At 44.7% G+C, this 25,509-nt stretch overlaps 1 protein-coding gene across 1 annotated transcript in view; it reads right to left on the reverse strand.

The window, feature by feature from the left end:
• LOC311227364 (active breakpoint cluster region-related protein) overlaps positions 1-25,509 on the reverse strand; it is a 133,536-nt gene that overhangs the window by 45,627 nt on the left and 62,400 nt on the right. Inside the window, exons 14-15 of the mRNA XM_084312982.1 lie at positions 1,904-2,001; positions 1,163-1,273 (exon numbers count right to left, since the gene is read on the reverse strand). Coding sequence (XP_084169108.1) covers positions 1,163-1,273; positions 1,904-2,001 — 209 coding nt within the window. The remainder of the gene's footprint in view (positions 1-1,162; positions 1,274-1,903; positions 2,002-25,509) is intronic.

The raw sequence follows: 25,509 nt of genomic DNA on the forward strand, positions 1-25,509 counted from the left end.
GCACTCTTTCGAAGTCGCTCTCTTTCGAAGTTGGTTAAGGTTAGAGTTTGGAATCAGGGCTGGTGGTCTATCGCCCTGCTCTAAAGACAAACTCTAACCTTAACCAACTTCGAAAGAGAGCGACTTCGAAAGCGTGCCTAAACTTAACCAGTTGGAAACAAGGCGGACAGTAATAAAATGTGCAATTAATCAATCAATCAATTCGCACAATTTTTATTTTGTTCCACAATGACTCATGACCCATCAATTACATCATCCAACATTGTTTAAGAAACTAACACATTCGCCATGACAGAATCGTTTTTCATTTAGTCTTTATGACCCTATCACTATATCCTTTTGTAATATTTACTGTCCGGCGTGTCCGCCATATTGCTTTCACTTCTAAAAACCCGCATGGCGGAGTGATAGTAATGCGGTTGTGGGCGGGTCATGGGACCAAGAGCGTGGGGTTATTACAAATACCCACGTGTAAGTTGACTGTTTCAGCCAATCAGAATCGAGAAATTTGCATGCCGTTGTATAAAAGCCATTACACCACGCGCAGTCGTGGGTTATGAGAATTAGACCTAATTAGATCTAATTCTCATAACCCACTCCTGCGCGTGATGTAATGCTTTAATATACACACACACACACATACATCCATGCATGCACATGGGACATAATGTTTTACATACGCATGAGTGCATGTGCACATACACACACATACATGGATGAACTAACTCCAATGAGATGTCCCCAAGAGGATTAAAAAAGAACACTTGACTAGTAATAATAATAAACTGTATTTGTATAGCACCTTTCATACAGAAATTGCAGCTAAAAGAGTGCTTCACAACAGAAAAAAAGACAGGCATAAAATGAGCACATAAAGTACAGACATATAAAATCACAGTTTTTCACATTAGGATCTAACATCCCAACAGGCCACCTTGTTTATGGTTTGATTCAGTTTTTAAAATAGACAATAATAAAAAGAGTAAGATAGAATAGACAGAGTAAAATAGTGCAATAGTGCAGTGCAATAAGTAGTAGAACAGAATAGACATGAAATGAGCACATAAAGTGCAGACATGTAAAATCAGTTTTTTACAGTTCAATAAAATAGTTCTGAATTACTGTTCAACAGTTTAAAGTCGTCTTTACTAGTAAATCTTACCTTTATAGCGGCTTTTCCCAGGACCACATCTTGTCCTGCCTGTCCAGACTCTGGCTGACACACACACAGCACCCTGAGGTTCTGGGCCCCGTCCACCCGAAACGAGAACTCCTAGACGCAGAGACGAGAAGGACGCACGGTCTGAAAAATGCAAAACATCCTCGGATTCCTCACATAGATCGATCAGGTCTTTTACGCAACGTTGCCATGCCTATTGATTGATTGATTGAAAATTGTATTAACAGATTGCAGAATGGGGTACAATACAGTACGGCTCAATACACACAATTGTTAAGGGGATGCAGACCAGAGAAAGACTTTCGTCTTGTTTACATCAGGGTCCCCCATTTTCAATTCATAGTGACATTTATGACATACAGATATACAGATAGACAGTACTGCTACATCTATACATTTATGACATACAAGATATACAAATATACAGTACTGTTTAAGAGACATACATTTGAGGGGAAAGAAACTGTACATTGGAGGGGGTTGGGTAGGTAGGGTTTGGACATTTACAGGGGCCAGTTTCGAATTGCAGCCTCTTGTAGGTTTTGAAGGTGGGTAGGGATTCACATTCGTTTACAGCTGTGGGTAGGGCGTTCCACATTGATGTAGCATAATTGGGAAACTATGAGCCGCCACTAGGGGGCAGAGTGGCTGACTGTGAGTGAGTGAGTGAGTGCATAAGTGAGTAAGTGACATCGTAGAGATGGCGAAGAGTTTGATTCTGACCTGATCCCAGTGTGGGCTGAGACAACTGACTGAAGAGGGGGTCTGGGCTTGTCTCTCGTAGAACTCATAGCCATCCACCTCCACGCACACATACACACCTAGAGAGAGAGAGAGAGAGAGAGAGAGAGAGAGAGAGAGAGAGAGAGAGAGAGAGAGAGAGAGAGAGAGAGAGAGAGAGAGAGAGAGAGAGAGAGAGAGAGAGAGAGAGAGAGAGAGAGAGAGAGAGAGAGAGAGAGAGAGAGAGAGAGAGAGAGAGAGAGAGAGAGAGAGAGAGAGAGAGAGAGAGAGAGAGAGAGAGAGAGAGAGAGAGAGAGAGAATGAGTGAATAGCAATAGGAGAATAGGAAGTGATTGAAAGCCATGAACTCTATTGTGTTGTGCGATAAAGTCTCAATGCAACACAAACATAAATTGAGTGTTACAATCACAGCCAGGGCCTCTCTCTCTCCTGCTGCTTCCACACCTTTATATGGGCAGCTTCCTGTCCCTGCTTCCACACGCTGTCACCCAGGATCAATCTACACACCTGAGACTCGTCAGATCATCACCAGCCCTGATATGAGTCCTGCGTTTCCTGCCACTCCTTGTCCGAGTGTTGCTACACCTACCTTGGTACGAGGACATAACCTACTTGCTTACTCTGTCTTTATCCTTGCCTTGTCCTAACCCTGTCTCCCTGTGCCCAGGATCACACACCGCCCGGTCTACGCTGTTTCCCGAGACACCACCAGCCACGACGTTTCCTGAGAATCACGAGGAGTGACCCTGCTCGCACCTGTCGCATATTCTGATCATTTAACCCTGTCTGCTTGGTACCTAACAATTAAACAACATAAACCGCCTCATTCTCCTCTCCCCTGTGTTCTGCTCTTGGGCTCAAGTTGACGCTACCCTAACATTGTACTGTTCTGGTTCCTTAATCTATGGGTTGAGGACCCAAAATGGGGCGTGGGGCCTTCTTCATACAACAGTAGTAAATATACAGTATTTGGGTACTGTATTGTACCCATTCTGCAATCTGTTAATAAAATTGTCATTCAATCAATCACCATGCAGATTGATTGATTGAATGAACATTTTATTAACAGATTTCAGTAAAATACAGTACGGCTCAATACACACAATTGTTAAGGGGATGCAGAACAGAGAAAGACTTTCGTCTTGTTCAATTTTCAATTCATAATGAATTGTAAGTAAGGGTGCAACTTGCACCGTGCAATCCATTCTTTGTGGATCTAGCCCCAAGTGTGCAGAAAGCATTTAGAAAAGGTGTCTGCTCGCTCGTCAATGTAATGGAAGAACTGGGCAACCCATTCGAAGAGGAGAGTGAATACCTGCTTGTCCTTTACAGCAAAGAGATTGCAGATCCATCCGCAGTGGAGACTGTTAACACTTTAAGGACCAGCCACGAGTTTATACGTGTTACAGTGCCATGCGTTGTGGACCAGAGCCACGAGTTAACTTGTGGCGAGTTGTTATTGTTTTATTCCATATTAATAACGCTATTAACGTCCCCGATCGACTTGCAGGACCTACCCGCATATTTGATTTTCGAAACATGCAATACCGGCCAGATCCGCTTAGGGGCGCCATCGCTCCACTGCAGTATCATTGAGGGCGATTGGAAAAATTGTTTACTGTCTGTGGGCGTTTCATATGAGCCTCGATCCCAGCCGAACATACTCCATCTTTGATCACGTTACCGAACGCAGATTTCAGCCTGGAATAATGGGATTTATGATCAACCAATGGACATATCGATCTACCAGATTCCGATGACTAATGACGAAATGCTGCCGGCGATCACATGGGCTGACGGTAGGATACTATTCCCCCAAATTACAGCTGGATTGGACATTGTTTTAAAATGCAACGTGATCGATCAGTGAAAATGGCTACTTGAACGCACACTGTATTGCTAATCAATAATAGTAATCGGCGTCCCCCGCCGCCCCCATTTCATCCATAGATGCGCTGTAATAGTCCGGATGCTATGCAGTTTGTTTTATTTCATTCGTATATATACAGCAGAAATGGCGTTTGATATAACGTGACTAGCCTTTAGCCTATTATCTAGCTCCCCAGAAAAAAGACAAGGCGAAAACTGCGATAAACCTTATATTCACGGCGCTATAAAATGACAACCAACCGATGGATTTTTATTTTCTTTAAGCCATTATGAAGGCACGGTTTATGCACTCAAGTGACAATGAGAATGGACAGATAGCAATACTATAAAGTATATATATAGCTGTTAGAAAGTACATCGGTTTGTTGACAACGCTCTGTCCTCTGGACTATAAATCGCCGCGGGACGCCAAAGTGTTAAGAACGCACAGAAGATTGGCCAACAACAGTTCCAAGCATTCACAAAGGAATGTCCTGTGGAGAGAACAAAACCCATTGATGACACAATCCACCGCAACCGGTTGAAACTGTTTGTTGGCTCAACGCCAAAGACGGCAAGTAAGGAGAAGCAGCAGCTGACATCAATGAAAAGTGATGTTGAGTAATTTTTTTCTTTTTTTGTATTTTATTTTTTTTATTATTTTTTAAACAAACACATAAACAAACATGACAACACACGATTAGATATACTATCAGTTTTTTAGCCACTGTAATACCAGCTAAAACCAATCTCTTTTGTTGTATAGGTACTGCATATTCAAAAACAACATTCAGCAGTAATATAGAGGGGTGTACAGGTATATTCAGAATTAAGAGATTTGATAATTGCTGGGTCACTTCTTCCCAGAATATCTTAACTGGTGGGCAGTCCCAATACATGTGCATAAATGTCCCCTCGTCCCCATTTGTACATAAGGAGCATTTGGAGTCTTGTTTAAGACCCATTCTGTTCAGTCTTATAGGAGTCAAGTATGTCCTATGAATATAGTTAAGATTGATTTGTTGATGGTCCGGGTTCCTTGATGCAAGTCGAACATTTGCCCAGGCTTCTTGCCAATCAAAATATTTTTCTATGTCTGGTATATCCCTCCTCCAAACAGAGTCTAGGTGGAGGGTTTCATACGAAGCCGTTAGTAATTGATGATAAAAATCTGATACAAAACCTCTCGATGTCTCTCTTTCATAGAAACATTTGTGGTATCTGTGGTGTGCAATTGGTGTCTTTAATGGAACACCCTGAGTCTTCAAACATAACAATAATTGTGCGTAAAAAAGAAATGTGGAACCGGTGAGATTAAACTTTTTTTCTATTTCATCATAGCTACAAATACCCTGTTTGTTGAAAACATCTCCTAATGTATGTATGCCTTGCTTTTCCCATCTAGGGAATATTATAGGTCGTTTTCTAATCAGGAGTGCATTGTTATTGAATAAGGGAGTATGATTATGCCATTTATGTGGATTAGAATATTTTTTTGTGTTTCACGCCATATCCGGATCGCATGTGTAATTATGGGGCCAAATTTCAGTTTGCATTGCTTAATTGATATTCTGGTGTATACTATGTCCTGCAGTCTCTGTGGTGCTACTATATTTACTTCTAAATTTCTCCAGGATACTGATGCTTGGGGTTCAAACCAGGTTGTCAGTGGTCTTAAAGTGTACGCCTTAAAATAGTGAAAAAAATTTGGGATTGCCATCCCTCCGTCGGCTTTGTTTCTCTGTGCGGTGGATCTTTTTATACATGGTGGTTTGTTATTCCAAATAAATGTATATGCGGAAGAGTGTAATTTTTTCCAGTAACCATCTGGAGGGGGTAACGGAAGCATTGAGCTGATGAAGTTGATTCTAGGTAAGACATCCATCTTAACTATTGAAACCCGTGCCTGTACTGAGTTTTTAAGTTTTGACCACCTGTCAAGGTCGCATTTGATTTTATTTTGGATTTCTGTGTAATTGTGTTTCACCGTTTGGCTTATGGTAGGGAATATTTCAACTCCCAAGCATCTAAAGTGTTTAACCATTGGTATTTCCCCTGGAAGACTTGTATTCTCTGCAGGGGCGTTCAGTGGAAGGAAAGCCGACTTTGGCCAGTTTATTTTAAATCCCGATAGGTTGCCAAAGTCATTAATCAACTTGAGAAAATAAGGCATTGCGGTGTTAGGGTTTTGCATGAACAGTATTACGTCTTCCGCATATAGACTAATTTTGTGTTGTGTGCCCTTGATTACGATTGGTTCTATGAGTTGGGATTGTCTTATATATTGTGCTAAAGGTTCTAGTGATAAATCTAATAGTCCGGGACTAAGAGGGCAACCCTGTCTAGAAGAGCGTGATACCGGAAATATTCCGGAGGTGATTATACCTGTTGTAATCATGGCTGATGGGTCTTTGTATAATACTTTAATCATATCAATGAATCCTTTTCCTAACCCCATCCTTTCGAATACCGCCCATAGATACGACCATTCCAGCCTATCAAAAGCTTTCATTGCATCCAGGGACAGCATCGCCTTGGGTGTGGTGTCGTCCTTGCTGGCATCTAGTACGTATAGTAATCGTCTTATGAAGCCAGTTTGATCCGGATGAACTAAAGACGTCATATGCTTTTGAAGTCTGATGGCTAATACCTTAGAGAACAGTTTGATATCGGTTCCGAGGAGGCTTACGGGTCTATAACTACCGCACTCGGTGGGGTCTTTGTCTTTTTTAAGGAGGACTGTTATGAGTGCAATATTGTCGTTCTTATGAAAGTTCCCCTCCTTGACTGAGTATAAAATCATATTAAGTAATAGGGGTCCAATTATGTCCCAACATGAGAGGTACATTTCTGGTGGGATACCGTCTCTTCCAGGAGCCCTACCACTTTGCATTTCGGATATGGCCTTCCTGAGTTCCTCTAGTGTGATTGGTGTTTCTAACTGTTTAGCATCATCCTCTGAAAGTTTGGGGAGGTTAATTTGATTAAGATATGTGTCCATTTTGTTTTGATCGAAGGTCGTTTCTGATTTATACAAGTTGGAGTAGAATTCTTTGAATGTCGTGTTTATTTCTTTGGTGTCTGTTACAAGTCCTTGTTGTGCTCTAATAGAGGTTATATCTGCAAATTTTGCGTTAACTCTTAATCGCGTAGCTAGTAGGTGACTTGGTTTGGAACCTTGAGAGTAATGCTGTTGTCTTGTGCTACGTATTTGTACTTCAGTTCAGATTGTTGTCTGTAAATTGGCATTAATCTCTATTTTTAGTAAATTAACTTGAGATTCCAGTCGAGCCGAGTCGTTATATTGTAAAGAAGTAAATAATGTAGAGTAGAGCGTTTCTAATTCCGCCAGTTTTGAGCATCGATTCTTGCGTATTTTGGATGAAAAGCTATCCGTGAAATCCTTGATCATTCCCTTTACCGACATCCATAATATTCTTGGGTCCGGCACCGAGTTCACATTCTCTGGTAGGAATACTGAAAGAGCTTCTTTGAGTTGTGTAATGAATTCCTTGTTATTCAGCAGTGTTGTGTTAAAGCGCTATCTTGGGGCTCGGGATGATAGTACACCAAATGATCCTTTTAGGAGTAAATAACAATGATCTGATAATGCATTGGGTACCATCTCCACTTCATAGTTATCAAATAGTCTCGGTGTTGTGAAAATATAATCTATTCTGGATAGTGTTTTATGTCTTGCTGATCGACAAGAGTACTTCCGGGTCGTGGGGTTGAGTGATCGCCATAGATCGTTTACACCTGTATTCTTTGCCCAATCCTTTAACGCATTAGATTACTTTTTTTGTTCGTTGGAAAAGTTGGGATTAGATTTATCCAACCCACGGTCCCAAATGGCATTAAAATCCGCACCAATTATAAATGAGTATTCTGGAAGGTTTAACATTTCCCTAGTGAGTGCAGTGTAGAAATTATTTTCGTATAGATTTGGGGCATATACCGCTACCAACGCTATTTTCCTATTCTTGTGTATAATCTTAGCTATGGTTATCCGACCATCTGCATCAGACCATACTCCCTTCAATTCAATATTCAATTTCCGTTTCACGACTATAGCAACTCCACGGGTTCTCGTTCCAAAAGAAGAGTGACTAATGTTATGGTATGTGTTGTCCGCTAACGTAGCTTTGTCTCCCACTAAAATGTGTGTTTCGCTTAAGAGAGCCACATCGGGGGAGCTCCAGTAGCTCACCACGTACCGTGAGCGCTATTTCAGCGCCGTGGACAACCGTGCTCGTCACGGATCTGGGGTTTAGCTAGTTCGAATCCCGGACTGCAGCCGTGCCTTTCCCAGAGTGTCTTCCCCCCCATCTGAACACTTTCAGCCTGTTTCTGTCGGTCATCCTTGACCAGAATAAATGTGATAAACACATAAAAGAGCCAGGGGAATGGCCAAAGTTTAAAAAAAAAAGAGAGCCACATCAACCTGTTTGTTTTTCATCAATGTGAGCACGCTTTTGCGTTTATGTTGATTATTTATTCCCCCAGTGTTCCAGATCATTATATTCAAACTAGCCATAATCTATACATATTGATTTGTATTTGTTGGTAATATTTCTGGAGTGCGAATTCACAATGGATTTATATCCCACTGTTGAGGTCCTGTTGTGAGCCGAGCATAAAAACATACATATATATAAAAAAGAAACCTGAACCCCCCTCCCCTACAGAGTCGTACAAGGTACCTATTTGATACCTCCTTCTCGTACAACCTCTTCCTTTCCTGCACCTCCGGTCTGCCCAGGATGAGCAATTTATCCTAATCTTTCCTATGTATACCATAGGATCTATGCTTTAATTCTAATTTAATAGAATGTCACCTGTGACCAAGCCTCTCTCCCCTTAATGTAATTATAACAGAATGAAAATTATACCTCGATTGGTATATTCATTTAAACCTCTTTTTTTTCCTTTTTTTTTTTAAACCTTCTATTAACATTCTTTGGTTAGAACATTTCAGAATAACGAAATAAAGAATAAGAAATAGTGCTGTTTAGAATTAGATATCGAAAACCCATCTAATCCGGGAATATCTACTTAATTTTTTAAATACCTTTGTATGTTTACACATCTAAACAACAAGGAGATTTTAAATACTTGTATGCAGGGGCGGCTAGGTGGTGTAGTGGGCAAGGCACTTGCCACCAGTGTGGAGACGCTAGGATTCGCGGGTTCGAATCCAGCTCTCCACATTGTTTTTCAGTTTGGCTGGTCGTCCGCAGTAATACACATTGGCCGTATTACGGGGAGGGAAAACTGAAGGGTGGGGATCGAACGTTGTGAACAAGCGACTCCTACAAGTCGGTTGGTGCGCCTGCGCAGTAGAATCAGGAAGTGTCGGGGGCAGCGTGAGCCTCCCACGCGTTACTCCTCGACACTGAGAGATCGAGCTGCGCAGGTGAAAAGATGCGACTGCTGTTACCTCAAGTACCGGAGGGGACTTGTGCTATGTATGACTTAGTCCACATTGCAGCCGGCTTGTGGGAGGCAAGAAACAGCGTTCGTGACAGGGGAGGGTTGAATTGGATGATACGAAATTGGGATGGGAGAAAAATATGAAATATGGGAGAAAAAGTGGATCAAAAAAAATACTTGTATGCAGATCGTCCACCGTCATGCGTGATCATTAATCTGTTATGGTGGTCGTTGTTCTTCACGTCTATTTCATGACCAAGACTCATATCATTGTTATTTCACGGGGCCATCCTTGAAAAAGGTATTGTATTCCATAGTGCTGTCAGCCAGTGCTGTTCTGGTTTTGACCAGAACTCAGGCTAGAAGACTTGGTCTGGCAACGCAAGAAGCGATGGAGGTGAACCGAGGGTCGAAACCATGACGACCAACTCGACGCGGGATTTAAACATCTCGACGCCCGATAGCCGGCTAGCTAGCAGAGCTAACAACGAAAACATCCAGGAACGAGTCCTTTGTTGTTCCAGCACGGCGCGGGACCCGACCCCCCCCCCCCCTCCCCCCTTCTTTGTTGTTCCAGCACGGCGCGGGACACGACCCCCCCCTCCCCCCTTCCCACCCACAACAACAAAGCCCCCCAGCCCCACACAGAGGAACAGATCACAAACGAACAATACTTCGAACCTGCCAACATCAATGAAATAACCAACGCCAATGGACTGAACATTTTTCACATTAACATTAACAGCTTAAAAAACAAATTGGATGAAATCAAACAATTATTCATAAATGGTAAGGCAAACATACTGTGCTTCTCAGAAACTAAGCTTGACGATTCTGTAAAAGATCCAGAGATAGAGATTGAGAACTACTCAATAATCAGGAATGATAGGAACAAACATGGAGGTGGTGTCTGTGTGTACATACACAAGGACACCAAATTCATCAACAGAAATGACCTGAATCATAAATCAATTGAAACTGTATGGGTGGAAATCCTATTCGAAAGGGCGAAATCCCTACTGGTTGGCACAGTCTACAGGCCGCCAGATCATAGTGGCTTTATGATACACTGGATGGGTGTTTAGCTGGAGTTGAGGATGTAGACAAAATTCTTATTGGAGACTGGAACACGGATATGCAACGAAAAGATGCACCCGTCTTCAAGTCATTCAGTAGGTTTTGTGATCTGCACGGCCTCAGCCAGCTAATCACCCAACCCACACGTGTATGTGAATCAACTCAGACTACCATTGACCTCATTCTGACCTCCGACAAGTCCAAGATCTCCAATAAAGGGGTTATAGCATGCGGGTTAAGTGATCATTATATGATATTCTGTACCCGCAAAAAACTAAAACAAAAGGCTGGCTGCCACAAAACAGTCACATCTAGAGACCTCAAAACCTACTCTAGCGAGGCCTTCAACCTTGAACTGGAGAGTCTGGACTGGTCAGATGAACTCAATGGTACACTGGTTGAAGAAACATGGCTTGGTTTCAAAACCAAATTCTCAACAATACTAAACGACATGGCCCCCCTAAGAACCACCAGGGTAAAAAATCGCGCTGAGCCGTGGATGCACTCCGAAATACTGGCCGCTATGAAAACCAGAGACAAAAAATGCTCTGAGTTTCGTAAAAGTCAGTCAAAGCTTACTAAAAGCACGAGCAGTGAACTCCAAGCCCACGTGACTGAACTCAAACTAGAAAGAAACAGACTAAGAAACGACGTAAACTCCATGATCAAAACTGCAAAAAAGAATTTCATCAATGACAAAACTGAGGAAAACAAAAACAAACCACGTGAACTTTGGAAATTACTCAATAATCAACTAGGATGCAGTAAAAAACTTAAAACCAGATTCTCAAACATAAACATAAAAACGGACAACACGCTCATCACAGACAAGCTGGATGTAGCCAATTACTTAAACATTTTCTTCACAAACATAGCCACAACACTGGTAAACAAACTACCCTCCCACTCAGGGCTTTATGGGGTAGAACACATAGTAGCTTACTACAAAAACCTAGGGGTCTGCAAGGACGACTTCAAGCTGGAAATGGTAACTGTAACTGAGGGGTACAATTCCCTGACTGTATTGAATAAGTATGGTATCATTAAACCACTACTGTCTTATGTACATTACTACTGGCCATACAGTACACAGGTATATGAGATGAACACCTCCACAATGACACGGTTCCACAACAAATCTTGGTTAGAAGAATATTTATTAGCAGTAATAAGATTATATTACATTACTTTACTTAGAGTTGCGCTTGTAAGGCGAAGAATGTGCATGAATAGGTCAAGAGCGTAAGTCCATTAGAATATTGCGCAGGAGATAATGAATACCACCTGTATCATAGGAATTATATCTATGGTACACTAGTAAGGCAGCGGGAGATACTAGTAGGGTCCCTCCGGTTGTAGGCCAGCAGGGGAGAGGATTTGTCGGTAACGAAAGTCTTGGTCAACGAAGAATAAGGAGACTCCAGGTACAGGAGACAGTGCAATAATCTCTTGATCCGCAGACGAACAACAGCTATCCTCCGGTATGCAGCTCCGCATGGAAGAAAGCTAGCCAGCCTCAGGCGTCCTAGAGGCGGGCTCGACGTTGCTCCTCACAGGGTAAATCCCACACAATTGTGGGTGTAGACGATTCTCCGCTCCATCAGCTACAGGACCAAAGCAAATATAATCCAGCCGAAAAGGGCTCTGTAGTCGTCGGGTAGGTTATCCAGTGTACATATCCACACGGTCCTCGTCTAGGGCTCCTCGGATGACGGCACCAGGTTAAGCCGCCCAGCCTGGATAAGCACACTAGCTGGTACGAGGAAGCGTTGGTAATGCTGGTCACTGTAGAACGGTAGCCGCACGATACACTATACATAAATAGACTATTACTGAAATAATAGAATAGGTCGAACTCGACGGTACAGCGTTAAACTCTGATACTTCAGCTATCAATTCGCACGCGGTCTCAAGGCTCTATTTCGGGGCAAAACGGGCCCACTTCACAGCACGTTGTATCGTGGTGTGAGGCTTCAACTTATTGGGTAACAGTACTTCTGTATTCACCTGCGCCGTATTTATACGTTAGGTGAACAATATAGTACCAGCCTCATTTCTGTCTCGTATTCTTGCGCAGAGCCGGTCATGTCCAGGCATGTCTTTGGCGGTGACTTTGAACTAGACATTGGGGGTATGGCAGTGGCGCCTAAGGGACCGCTGTCCAATAGGAGAACGAAATATTATGGTCTGTACTAGGTAAAGGGATATTCCGTGTATATGTACAAAGAATATACAAGGGATATCAGACGATATACAAATATTATACAATATATCTCAAGTAATAAATATATATATTCGGTTTAATCTGATCCTTCGTAACAGCCGCCTCCTAATTAGTCCGCACCTAATTAGATAAGCAGAGACAGATTAACCGCACTGTCCACTACTCAATGTCCGTTGTGAGGGTAGGGCAGTTCACAAAGTCGGGGGGTCATGGTCGTCATCGAGAGAGTCGGGGAGCCTTGGCAACTCTATCAGCCTCGCCACGGGCCGGGTGTATGTCCGCCCTTGGGCGAGCACTTCTGCCGCTCTGACCTTTCCGTCGGCACCAGTGATCACTTTGCTTACGCGGCCGGCCGGCCACATAGCTCGGGGTATTGACTGGTCGATAATCATGACGACTGTACCTTCCGTCAAATTGTCTCTTTCTTTCACCCATTTCTGGCGGGTCTGTAGAGACGGTAGATAGTGGAGGAGGAAACTGTTCCAAAACTTGTCAGCCAATACTTGACTGTACCTCCACATTCTTCGGCCGTTCGCTTCTTCAGGCCTGTACACTATCTGTGGTAGCGCGGGGTCCAGCCGCCCCATCAAGAGAGTGTTGGGGGTGACTGGGTCGACATCTGCTACATCACTTGAGACGTAACCGAGGGGCTTTGAGTTCAATACTCCCTCGATCTCCGTGAGGACTGTCGTGAGGACTTCTTCCGCCACGGTCTGGGCCCCAAGCACGGCGTACAGGGCTGTCTTTATTGAACGTACTTCTCGTTCCCAAGTTCCACCGAAGTGAGGTGCATTCGGGGGATTAAACTGGAAATCAATCTGAGAGGGAGCGAGGTGGGTCTTAAGTTCTGGGCCCATAGCTTGGAAGCTCTCTCTCAGCTCTCTTTCTCCGCCTTTGAAGTTTGTCCCGTGATCAGACAATAATATAGACGGTTTTCCTTTCCGCGATGTGAATCTCCGGAAGGCCATAAGGAATGAGTCCGTACTCATGGTTGGAAGGAGTTCTATGTGTATCGCTCGGGTGGTCATGCATTTGAATACAATACCCCACCGCTTCTCCGTCCCTCTTCCTTTCTTTACATACAGCGGGCCGAAACAGTCCATACCGGTGGAGTGAAAAGGCTTGTCGCCGAGTCGGAGGCGACAGGGGGGTAGGTCAGCCATCCTGGGTATACTGGGCTGTGCTCGCCATTTGCGACAGTCTAGACAAGTCCGCTGGAAGCGTTGTACTGCTTCTCTTCCTTGCAGTATCCAATAACGACGTCTGATCTCCGCGAAGACTCTCTCTGCCCCGGCGTGGTGCACGTCCTCGTCGTATTTCTTTATGATGAGCTCTGTGACCTTGTGTCGGCTGTTTAAGACTATCGGGTACTTGACGTCATCCGGTAAGTCTGGGGCTCTCCTCAGACGACCACCCACTCTGATGAGATTATGGGCGTCGCTCTCAGGGGCTAAGTGGAGCAGTCTGCTGTCTGACGGGACTGGCTTTGATCCCTGCAGACAGTCTAGCTCGTCGGGGAACGAGTCTCTTTGGGCTCACTGTAGCAGAAGGAGTTCTGCTTCTTCGTAGTTAGCTGCAGTAATGTCAGTAGTGGACGGAACCTCTGGGTGGTGCCACAGGAATGTCTTTAACTGCGCACTCTCAAGGGTGGGGCAGTCGTCTATGTTGGGATCTGTGGGGACGAGTGTGTGTGTCAACCCACAGAACATAGATTTCTTCTTCTCTGCCTCCTCTTCACTCGCCTCCCGTGGGGTGGGTGTAGGCCACTCTTCTTCCGGGAGCTTGAGGAACTCGGGACCGTCACTATAGAGATTGTGACGGGTGAGGTCATCCAGGGACATTCCCCGTGTGATGACGTCAGCTGGGTTCTGTTTTGTGTCCACATACCTCCAGCATGCTGCTTCTGTTAACTCTTGGATCTCTGTGATTCTGACTCCCACGAAGACCTTGTATCTACACGAATCGGACTGGATCCATGTGAGTACGGTCATGGAGTCTGACCACAGGATTGTTCATTGCACCGGGATGGTGAGTTCACGTTGGATTAACGTGGCGAGTTGCGCTCCTGCTAGGGCTGCGCAGAGCTCTAGACGCGGGATAGATTGTTGCTTGCGGGGGGCTATTCTTGAGCGAGCCAGGATGAAGGCAGTATGTATTTCTCCTCCCTCATCTCGGGCCCGAAAGTAGGCCACCGAACCGTAGGCTACTTCGAAGGCGTCGCTGAAGACGTGCAGGTCTATCTGACACGTCTCCGGCCTCACTGTGGGTGGGAAGTAGCTGCGGCGTATGTTGACACCTGGGAGCGAGCTGAGTTCTGTCTCCCACTCTCTCCATGTGGAGGCAAGGTGTTCGGGTATGGGATCGTCCCAGCCCTGGTCCTTGTCCCATAGCGCTCGCACAATCATCTTTGCTCTGGTGGTGTAAGGTAGAATACATCCCAACGGGTCATATTGTCTGGCGAGTGTTCTGTATACACTCCGTCTTGTGGTCGGTAGTGAAGTTGACCTTCCCTGCTCCTTGGTCAGGGGTGTGTGTTTATAATGGAGCGAGTCTGTTTTGAAGCGCCAGACTAGTCCTAATGTCATTTCTTGGCCTTCTCCTGGGATGGTCGCCATCCAGGTCTCGCTGCTTGCTGCCTTGTCCTCTGGGGAGAGGCTGCGCAACACTTGAGGGTCGCTGCTGGCCCACTGCCGGAGATCAAAGCCGCCTTTGATCAGGGAGGCGCGGAGCTTGAGTAGGAGGGCCTCGGCTTCTTCTGGCGTCGAGACGCTTTGCAGACAGTTGTCCACGTAGAAACTATTTCCTACACTTTGTCGGACCTCTTCATCAGCTGCTGGGTCCTCTGCGACGTGTTTTTGCAGTGCAAACGTAGCACAGCATGGGCTGCTTGTGGTTCCGAAAGGGAGGACTTCCCATTGATAGATGGATGGTTGCTCATCCCCGATCCTCTCTCTCCATAAGAACCGCAGCAGGGGCTTGTCCTCTTCCACTAGTCGCACCTGCAGGAACATCCCTTTGATGTCGCCGCTGATGGCCACCTTGTTCTGGCGGAAACGTAGCAACACGCCTAGTAGAGAGGGGCCGAGTGTTGGGCCGGGCAAGAGCTCTTTATTCAGATTTTGTGATCCGATCTGGTAGCTGCAGTTAAACACAATCCGATCCTTGCCGTTGTGGTGGACTTTGTGGTGCGGCACGTACCATGATTCGGTCGTCTGATCGGCCTCTTTAATGTCAATTCTCTTTATGTGTCCCGCTGTGATTAGCTTGTTAATCTCAGCGCGGTACACAGTAGCTTGAGCGGGGTCTCTGGCTAGGCGCCGCTCTGTGTTCGATAGATACCGCTCCGTCGCTTCTTTTGGGGCGTGGAAGGTAGGCATACCCTCTCGCCTCAGGAGTGGAGTTGCGTATCTCATCACTCTGTTGACTTTGACTCTCTTTGTCCCCTGCTCGAGGAGGGCTATAGCATAAATGTCTTCCTTGGAACGAATGTGTTTCTTTTCGTTCTTAAAGGGCATTGTCTCTAGTGTCCATAGCCTCTCGACGTGCTGTAGGAGGGTGGTGTCTTCTTCTGTCACTCTGGAGTGGAGGCAGCTAGTGGCTGCTGTTCGGTTGGGAGACCTGGAGAGGGGGCCTTGTAGTGTCCATCCTAGGCGGGTCTCGACTGCTGCTGGACAGCCTCTGGGCCCAGTGTGGACCCGGTCCATCGGGACGATGAGGTGTGCATGGTCGGATCCTATCAGCAGGGTCGGGGTGGCACCGTCTATGAGCGGTATAGGTAGTTGACGCAGGTGCACATATTTATCCATCAGCTTGGCGATGGGGTAGGTGTACTGCGACAGGCCTATGTCTTGGCTGGTGAAATCGTTAGTGATCCTATACCGTCTCTCTGGCTGCCCGCTTGCTGCGATAGTGAAGGAGACATTCTCGCCCTTGATCGTCTTCAGGTCTCTTATTTTTTTTTTTTTTTTTTATATTTTTTTTATTATTGCAAAACAAAAAATTATTAAAAGTCAGTACTCAACACACAATGCATAATGAAACTTTCAGTAAAGGTGGTTATAATATATGCAAGTACAGAAACAGGGTAAAACAAAAATAGTCTATAATAACATTTTAGCCGTATACAGTGTATATCCAGCGAAATTACAATTATATAAATGTTAGTATATAATATACCCCTAATACCTATTTTCTAAAACCCTACACACATATGCTCCAGCTCAAACCCCCCCCTCCCGGACCCCCTCTTGGATAGTACCTCCATTATCCCTCACTCCTAACCAGACACCACCATTATAAGCTAGCTTTTATTCTCTCCACCACTTCTAACCACATTGACATTTTGGATTCATTGAGCCCCAGAATTCTTGCTGTAGATATTTCTTGATATATCACATCAAGATATGTAAGAAACCACACTTTTCGGCACATTTTTTCCGTTTGAAACCAACGTGATGCGATCAGTTTTTTAGCTACTGTGATACCCGATAAAACCAATCTTTTTAGTTGTGGATTCACTGCAAACTCAAAAACATCATTCAATAGTAATACCGCGGGGTGTACAGGTATATTCCAAAATACGAGTGTTGATAATTGTTGGGACACATCTTTCCAGAATGCCTTAACTGGTGGGCAGTCCCAATACATGTGCATAAATGTTCCTTCGTCCCCATTTGTACATTGGGAGCATTTGGAGTCTTGTATAAGCCCCATTTTGCACAGCCTTATAGGAGTCAAGTATGTCCTGTGAATATAGTTCAGATTGATTTGTTGATGATCCGGGTTCCTTGATGTAAGTCGGACATTTGCCCAGGCTCCTTGCCAATCAAAGTCATATTCCAGGTCTGGTATATCCCTCCTCCAGACAGTGTCTATTTGAAGGGTTTCATACGAGGACGTTAGTAATTGATAATAAAAACTTGATACAAAACCTCCCAATGCATCTCTTTCATAGAAAAATTTGTGGTATCTGTGGTGTTCAATTGGTACGAGTAATGGAACACCGTGAGATCTCATACAAAGTCGTAACTGTATGTAAAAAAGCCATGTGGACTCGGTGAGGTTAAACTTTATGCATATTTCGACATAACTACAGAGGCCCTTGTTATTAAAAATATCCCCTAATGAGTGTATGCCTTTCTCTTCCCATATAGGGAATCTTATAGGTCGTTTTCCCATTAAGAGTGCATTGTTATTGAATATGGGAGTGTGATTATGCCATTCTTGAGGGTTAGGATATTTCTTTTGTGTTTCCCGCCATGTTCTGATTGCATGGGTAATTATTGGGCCAAATTCTCGCTCACAATGCTTGATTGAAAGTTTAGTGTGTGCTATGTCTTTCAGTCTCTGTGGGGCTACCATGTTTTCTTCTAATTCTCTCCAAGATACCAAAGCCTGGGGGTCAAACCATATCTTCACTGGTCTTAATGTGAAGGCCTTAAAATATTGTAAAAAATCTGGGACTGCCATGCCACCGTCTGCTTTATTTCTCTGTGCTGTGGATCTTTTTATGCGAGGTGGTTTGTTATTCCAAATAAATTTGTATGTGGAGGTTTGTAATCCATCTTAACTATTGATACCCTTGCCTGTACTGAGTTTTTAAGTTTTGCCCACCTGTCCAGGTCGTCTTTGATTTTGTTCTGTATTTTTGTGTAATTGTGCTTCACCGTTTGTCTTATGGTGGGAAATATTTCCACACCCAAGCATCTGAAATGTTTGACCATGGGTATCGCACCTGGGAGGGTTGTGTCTTTTTTTGCACTGGTGTTAAGAGGAAGAAAAGCCGACTTAGGCCAATTTATTTTAAATCCCGATAAATCACCAAAGTTTTCTATCAACTTGAGTATATGCGGCAATGTGTTGTTGGGGTTTTGCATGAACAATATTACGTCGTCCGCATATAAACTAATTTTAAGATGTGTGCCCTTGATTACTATTGGTTCTATGTGTTGGGATTGTCTTATAAATTGTGCTAAAGGTTCTAATGATAGATTGAATAGTCCGGGACTAAGAGGGCAACCCTGTCTGGCTGAGCGTGATACCGGAAAGATATCGGAGATGAATGTGCCTGTTGTAATCCTGGCCGATGGGTCCTTGTATAGTACTTTAATCATATCAATGAATCCTTTTCCTAACCCCATCCTTTCTAATACTGCCCATAGAAACGACCATTACAACCTGTCAAATGCTTTCATAGCATCCAGGGATAGTATCGTCTTAGGTGTGGTGTCCTCTTTGTCTGCATCTAGTACGTGCAGTATTCGCCTTATGTTATCATTGATCAGGCGACCTTTTATGAAGCCTGTTTGGTCCGGATGAACTAAAGACGTCATATGCTTTTGCAATCTGATGGCTAATATCTTAGAGTACAGTTTGACATCGGTTCCGAGGAGGCTTAAAGGACGGTAACTACCGCACTCAGTGGGGTCTTTGTCTTTTTTGTGAAGAACTGAAATGAGTGCGGTATTTTGGTGTTTATGGAAGCTTCCCTCTTTGACTGAGTATAAGATCATATTTAGTAATAAGGGTCCAAATATGTCCCAGCAAGAAATGTACATTTCTGATGGGATACCGTCAATTCCCGGAGCCTTGCCGTTTTTCATTCCGGATATGGCCTTCTTGAGTTCTTCTAATGTGATCGGTACTTCTAACTGTTTAGCGTCGTCCTCCGTAAGTTTAGGGAGAGTAATTTGATTAAGATATGTGTCTAATTTGTCTTGATCAAAGGTCGTTTCTGAATTATATAAATCGGAGTAGAATTCTTTGAATGTATCGTTTATTATTTTGGGTTCTGTTACTAGAGCTTGTTGTTTCCTAATGGCAGTTATATCTGCAAATTTTGCATTAATTCTTAGTCGCATGGCTAATAGGTGACTAGGTTTAGAGCCTTGGAAGTACTGCTGTTGTCTTGTGCTGCGTATTTGCAATTCCGATTTTTGTCTGTATATTGCTTTGATCTCTGTCTTTAGAATGTTTACTTGGTTTTCTAGTCTAGTAGAGTTGTTGTATTTTAAAGAATTAAAAAGCGTTGAGTAAAGCGTTTCCATTTCAGATAGTTTTGTGTTTTGATTTTTGCGCAATATGGAGGAAAATCTATCCGAGAAATCCTTAATCATAGTCTTTACCGACATCCATAATATTCTGGGATCTTGCACCGAGTTAGCATTATCCCGTAGGAATATTGTGAGAGCTTCTTTAATTTGTGTAATGAATTCATTGTTGTTAAGCAGCATAGAATTAAAACGCCATCTTGGGGCCCGGGAAGATAGTGTACCAAATGTTGCTTTCAGGATTAAGTAGCAGTGATCTGATAGCGCATTGGGTGTCATTTCCACTTCATATTTATCAAATATTCTCGGGGATGCAAAGACGTAATCAATTCTGGATAGTGTGTTGTGTCTCGACGAACGACAGGAGTACTTGCGGGTCATGGGGTTAAGTGAACGCCATAAATCAGTTACCCCTGTTGATTTCGACCAATCTTTTAATGCTTTAGATGAATTTTTTTGTTCGCTGGAAAAGGTAAGGTAAGTTTTGTCCATCCTTGGGTTCCAAATGGCATTAAAATCCGCACCTATTATATATGAGTATTCGGGATGGTTTAACATTTCTCCGGTTAGTGAAGTGAAGAAACCCACTTCGTACAAATTTGGGGCATATACCGCTGCCAATGCAATTTTCCTGTTATTGTGTATAATCCTAGCTATAGTTATGCGCCCCTCAGCATCCGACCATACCCCTTTCAATTCGATATTTAATTTGCGTCTGACGACTATGGCTACCCCTCTAGTTCTCGTAACAAAAGAAGAGTGACTAATATTATGGTATATGTTATCCGCTAACGTATTTATGTCTTCCTCTAAAATGTGCGTTTCGCTTAATAGAGCCACGTCCACATGTTCTTTTTTCATCAGTGTGAGCACGCTTTTGCGTTTGTGTTGTTTGTTTATCCCACCGGTGTTCCATACCATTATATTCAAACTAGCCATAATCTATGCATGTTTTTGTGTAGTTTTTGGTAATGTTTCTGGAGTGTGAAGCTACAATAGATGTACATCCAATTAATGAGGTCCCGTTGAGAGCTGAGCTTAAAAACATATATATATACAAATAAAAATCCCCTAATTTCCCCTCACCCAGAAAGTCGTACAGGCCTGTGTTCCAAGAACACATCCTCCGCGATTGACTTTCTCCCATAGTCCACCGGATTGCCCAAACTGAGCATTGTAATCTTAATCTACCTATGCTAATTGCCATAGGATCTAACATTTCCATTCTATTGCAATAGAATGTCGCTTTTGGTCTTGCACCTTCCCTTACTGTAATGAAGTGTTGTGATAAATGACAGAAAAAATAAAATAAAAAATAAAAAAAGAGAATAAACTTTTATCGACATATTCATTTGAACCCTCTACTAACGTGTGGAAAAAAGGAAAAAAGGAAAAGATTGTAGAGCAATATTGACACCTTAATGTGAAGAACATTGGAAAAGAACAATGTAAGTTAAAATATATTTTAAAAAATATAGAGTAATGAGAAGAAAAAATTAAATTAAATAAAAATCAATGGAAAGATATAGATGGAAGATTGAAGTGAATAGATTGAAGGAATGAGAGATAGAATAATTATCAACGTGGAGAAGCCACTAGAATCGAATTAACAGATTAGATAAGATAGAAAAGCAGCGCCTTTTAGAGCTTCAATGTGCCTTCAATGGAGTGATTACTTAAATTGTTAGAATAACCTTGTAGTGTTCATACGTTTAAGTGTGGTTAATTTTTAAAATATTATTAAAGACTGATAGAACTTCATTTAATTTATTATCTGCTATGTGTATACACACCGGATGTTTATTGTTAGAGTTGTAGGCTTCGTTGTCATGGTGCCTTATATTCTAGAAGGTTGTAGAGTATACTAGTGCCTAGACTATTTTATGTTCCAGAATGATCTAAGAGACCCAGGGCATTTGAGCGATAAACCCAGAATATTCCAGATAGATCTTTTTGCAATGATATGTATTTGTCTCCTCAGAGACCAGAGTCTGAAATTATAATGTATTATGAATCGTATTATACACAGTACACATTGTTATAGACGGCTTGCATATCGTCTGCTACCTTGATGAACACAATAAAGTCATTCTAACACTGGTATACATTGAGAAAGAGGCTTATATGTTTCCGGCATTTTCGTCCTGCCTTGGGTTATTTGCTCCATTTCGATTCAGAAAATCCTCAGCTTCAATAGGTGTGTGTATACCTGACCTGCGACCGTCACTGCCCAAGAATGATAACAGCGCTGGGTATGATAGCCTTGGCTTGTAACCGGCTTTGAACAGCTTTTGCATCACCTCTTTGTATGGTAGACGTCGGATGATGGCATCTTTGCTCAAATCTTCGTAGATAAATATTGGTTTACCACCATAATTCAGATTCCCACGTTGGTTGCGAGCAAATTTGATGATGTCATCCCTTGTTGTAGTCTTCCGCAGGGTGACAATGATGACTCTTGGCCCGTTGATTCTTTGCCCCCGAGAACCGATTCTGTAAACTTGGTCCACTTCTGGCACTTTGTTTGGATCGATGTTACTCAAAATCGTTGATAACACTGTTGGAAAGTTGGGATCTTCGCAGTTTACTGCTTCATCAAGCCCTACAATGCGGATGTTATTCCGCCTGTGGTAGCGTTGGGTTTCTAGTAGCCTCTCCGTCGCTTCGTTTTTAAGCCCTTGTATTTCCCTCCGATATTCTTCTTTCACTCTTTCCATCTCTTTTCCCATCTCTGTCATGCCACCTTCGTTCGCCTTGACTGCCTTTGTGATTTCTGTCACCGTATTCTCCACTGTCGTGATTCGCATGGACTGTAAAGCGCCCGCTCTCATAACCTCTTCGAATTTAGTATCGATGTGTTCAACGTGTGCTTTGAAAGCGACCATCTGTTCTTTTACGTGTGCTTTGAAAGCGACCATCTGTTCTTTTATCAGGATAGTCAGGGAGTTGAAGTCGGGTTGTGTAATTGAACTGCTTGTGTCAGTTGATGTTGTTGGAGCAGTGAGGGATCCGATGGATGTTTTTGCTATTATCTTCTCAAAATCGCCTGCTTTTTCCTTCACGGTATTTTTTTCTGATGTTCCTGTTATGTTGTCATCTATTGTCTCCCTCTCGGGGCCAGTTGTCTTTGGTCCCAGTGTATTCTCCTCTATATTCCCCGCGTCGGGGCTCACCAACGGATCTGCCACAGCGTCGCCTGTCATTTTCTTTGATCGTGTTTCAATCGGCGCCGTTAGATTTGCCGTTTCTTGTTTCTTTCCCGTCCTTTCCTTATCCTTAACCATGTTGTCTTTTGATATAGTTAGTAGAAGGTCTTATCAATACATACGATGTGGTCTAATCTCTTTTGGTATTGTCCAAATAAGGTTTTTAAATGAAATTAACGATAACGGGAGCGGAGCTGTAACCAATTGCGTGCGCTACATATTGCAGCTAAACCGGAAGGTCTCTTCTTATAGTCCGAATCGTCATCGTTTCTTCGCTCCCCCGCAGCCCCAGCTGGGCCGCAGCGGACGCGAGGAGAAGGGTCTTCTCTGACCCGTCGTCAAGGACGGCGTAGGTGTCCATGACCTTGTCCTCGTAACTCAGTGTTACGCGGACCACCTTCAAGAGCACCCGGGCGCCCCCGCTGCTGGCGGGGTCAATGTACATAACACTTGCCTTTGTGCTGCTTGAGGGTGCAGGCTTTCTTCTGTTACTGTCATGTAAAACGTCCAAGTGGGCTCCGTCACACCGACTACACCTCTTCTTTAAGCGGCACTTGGCTGCCATGTGACTGCGCGCACATCGGTAGCAGCGGCGGTTGGACTTTATCCATTGACTCACCTCGTCGGCGGTCATCTTCTTGAACGTGTCACAGTGTGACAGCCAGTGTTCCTTTTCGCAGTACGGGCATACCATCTTCCACTTCTCTTTCATCGAGGGGGTACTGTGGTTCTTGTTGCTCGGTACTGATTCGGCTTGGTGCATGACGGTCACCAGCCTGCGGCCATCGTTTGCTCTCCTAGGTCCCTCTCTGGAGCTTGGCGCGCTCCGCACGAACGTATCCAATCGTAGGCTGTTGACTTCTCTCGCCAGGAAGTCGGCTAGGTCTAGGAGGGATGGCTCGGGACCGTTAGGATCACGGTGGTCTCTTTGCCGCCTGAAGCGCTCTTGTCGGGCGGGCGGAAGCTTCTCTAATATCCTCTCAACATTAGAGTTCGCGTACAGTTTGTGCATACCCTTTTCCTTTTGTGCCCCCAGCATCCCTACCAGGGATTGTACCTTGATAGACAGGTCATCTAGTGAGCGATTGTCTGTGGCTGGGGGTAGACGGTCAATATTCCTTATCTCTTGTATTACGTAGTCCCATATGCGTCCATAACGTTGGTCGAGGGCTGCTAGAGCCGCGGTGTATGGGGTAGTAGAGGTAGAATATGCCAGCGCTATATTGTGCGCTCTGGGCACCTTCAGGTGCTTGAGTAGGATAGCATACTTGTACGGTTCATCTGGTACATCGGACATCATTGTCTCTAAGCACATTCGTAGCTCTGTGTACTGTGCTCTGTTCTCGTGTGTGAAGTCCGGGAACGTCGGTGTGCCAAGGTACGCTGCCATGGATGGCTGGCACATCGGTGAGCGTTGGAGGAGAGGCCTCCTAGGCGAGTCTCCTCTTACGTGTCGTGGTGGGCTGGTACCGGTCGGGTACCAAGGCCCGTGTACCCAGGTGCTGTTCCTCGGGGCTGGTCGTGCGTCAAGCTCACCCGTGAATTGAGTCGGGGGTCTGTAGCGCAGAGCCGCGGGGGTAAAGTCTGGGCTGTACTGGACCTCCTGGTCCTGTGGAGTACGATGCTGCTGTTGGGCTTGACTTTCCTCCTCTCCCTCTTCTTCTTCCTCTGCCAGGTCATCTAGATCCTGTAATCTTCTATTTAGTCTCTCAGCGGCGTAGGCCGGTTCTTCCCTGTTGCTGGGTCTCGCATGGACCGGTCGGGGAAGGGGTTCGGAGAGGGGTATAGGCTCTTTCGGTTGGCCGGGCTCAGGGTCGCTTGATCGGGTAGGGGAGGGTGCCCTAGACCCTTGTCTTGACGAGGCCCTGGAGCTCCATGCGGAGGGAGGGGGGGTTACCCTGGCAATCAGTTGCTCCATTATCTGCGCTTGTAATCGGTCACGCTCGGCTTCGCGCTTGATGTGAGCGAGGTCGCGTTCTGCTTCGCGCTGGGCTTGGGCTGCGTCGCGCTGTGCATTGGCGGCTCCGCGCTGTGCATCGGCGCGCTGGGCTTCAGCGCGGTCTCTTTCCATATTCTCTTCCGTCTGGAGGCGTCTGGTCTCCAGGCGTATGCGGTCGTCGTCACTCCTTTGCTGCGCCTGGAAGCGCTCTCGCTGGGTCGCAGAGTGTTCGCATTCACTAAGGGCTCGCGCTTGGAGTTGCGCGTGGAAGCGTTCTCGTTCCATGGAAGAATGTTCGCGCTCGCTAAGCGTCTGTGCTTGGAGTCGATCGCGTTCAGTGGAGGCTGCCAGGGTGGCGATAAAGGCCTGCGCCAGCATCTTGTCCGCCTCGCTGGGGGAAGACACTGATGGAGGTGATCGGCTTCTGGCAGTGCTCGTTGGAGATCCGTTCTCCTGTCGCGCTCCGAGGAGGTCTATCTCCTGGGTGCGCGTCTCTTCTGGTGGTGGGTCGGGCTCCGTCCTTGGAGGGCTTTCTTTATCCTGGAGCTCTCCGGGGACTGCCTCGTCGACGTTGGCGGGGGGTAAAGTCATGTCAGGTCCCTCCTGGTCCCCCCCGTGAGCTTGGTCAGTTACGTTAGAACCCACTAGGGTCTCTACTGGCGGGGTCGCCTGGTCGGTAGGGTTTGACATACTTTTACTATCCGCTTTTTCCGCGTTTAACGTCTGTATAAAGCTAGGTAGTAGACTGGCAGCGTAGTCTTCTAGGTAACGAGGTGGCTGCCGTCTGCGCT

This window comes from Notolepis coatsorum (genome assembly GCF_963971535.1).
Source record: "Notolepis coatsorum genome assembly, chromosome: 4".
NCBI lineage: Eukaryota > Metazoa > Chordata > Actinopteri > Aulopiformes > Paralepididae > Notolepis > Notolepis coatsorum.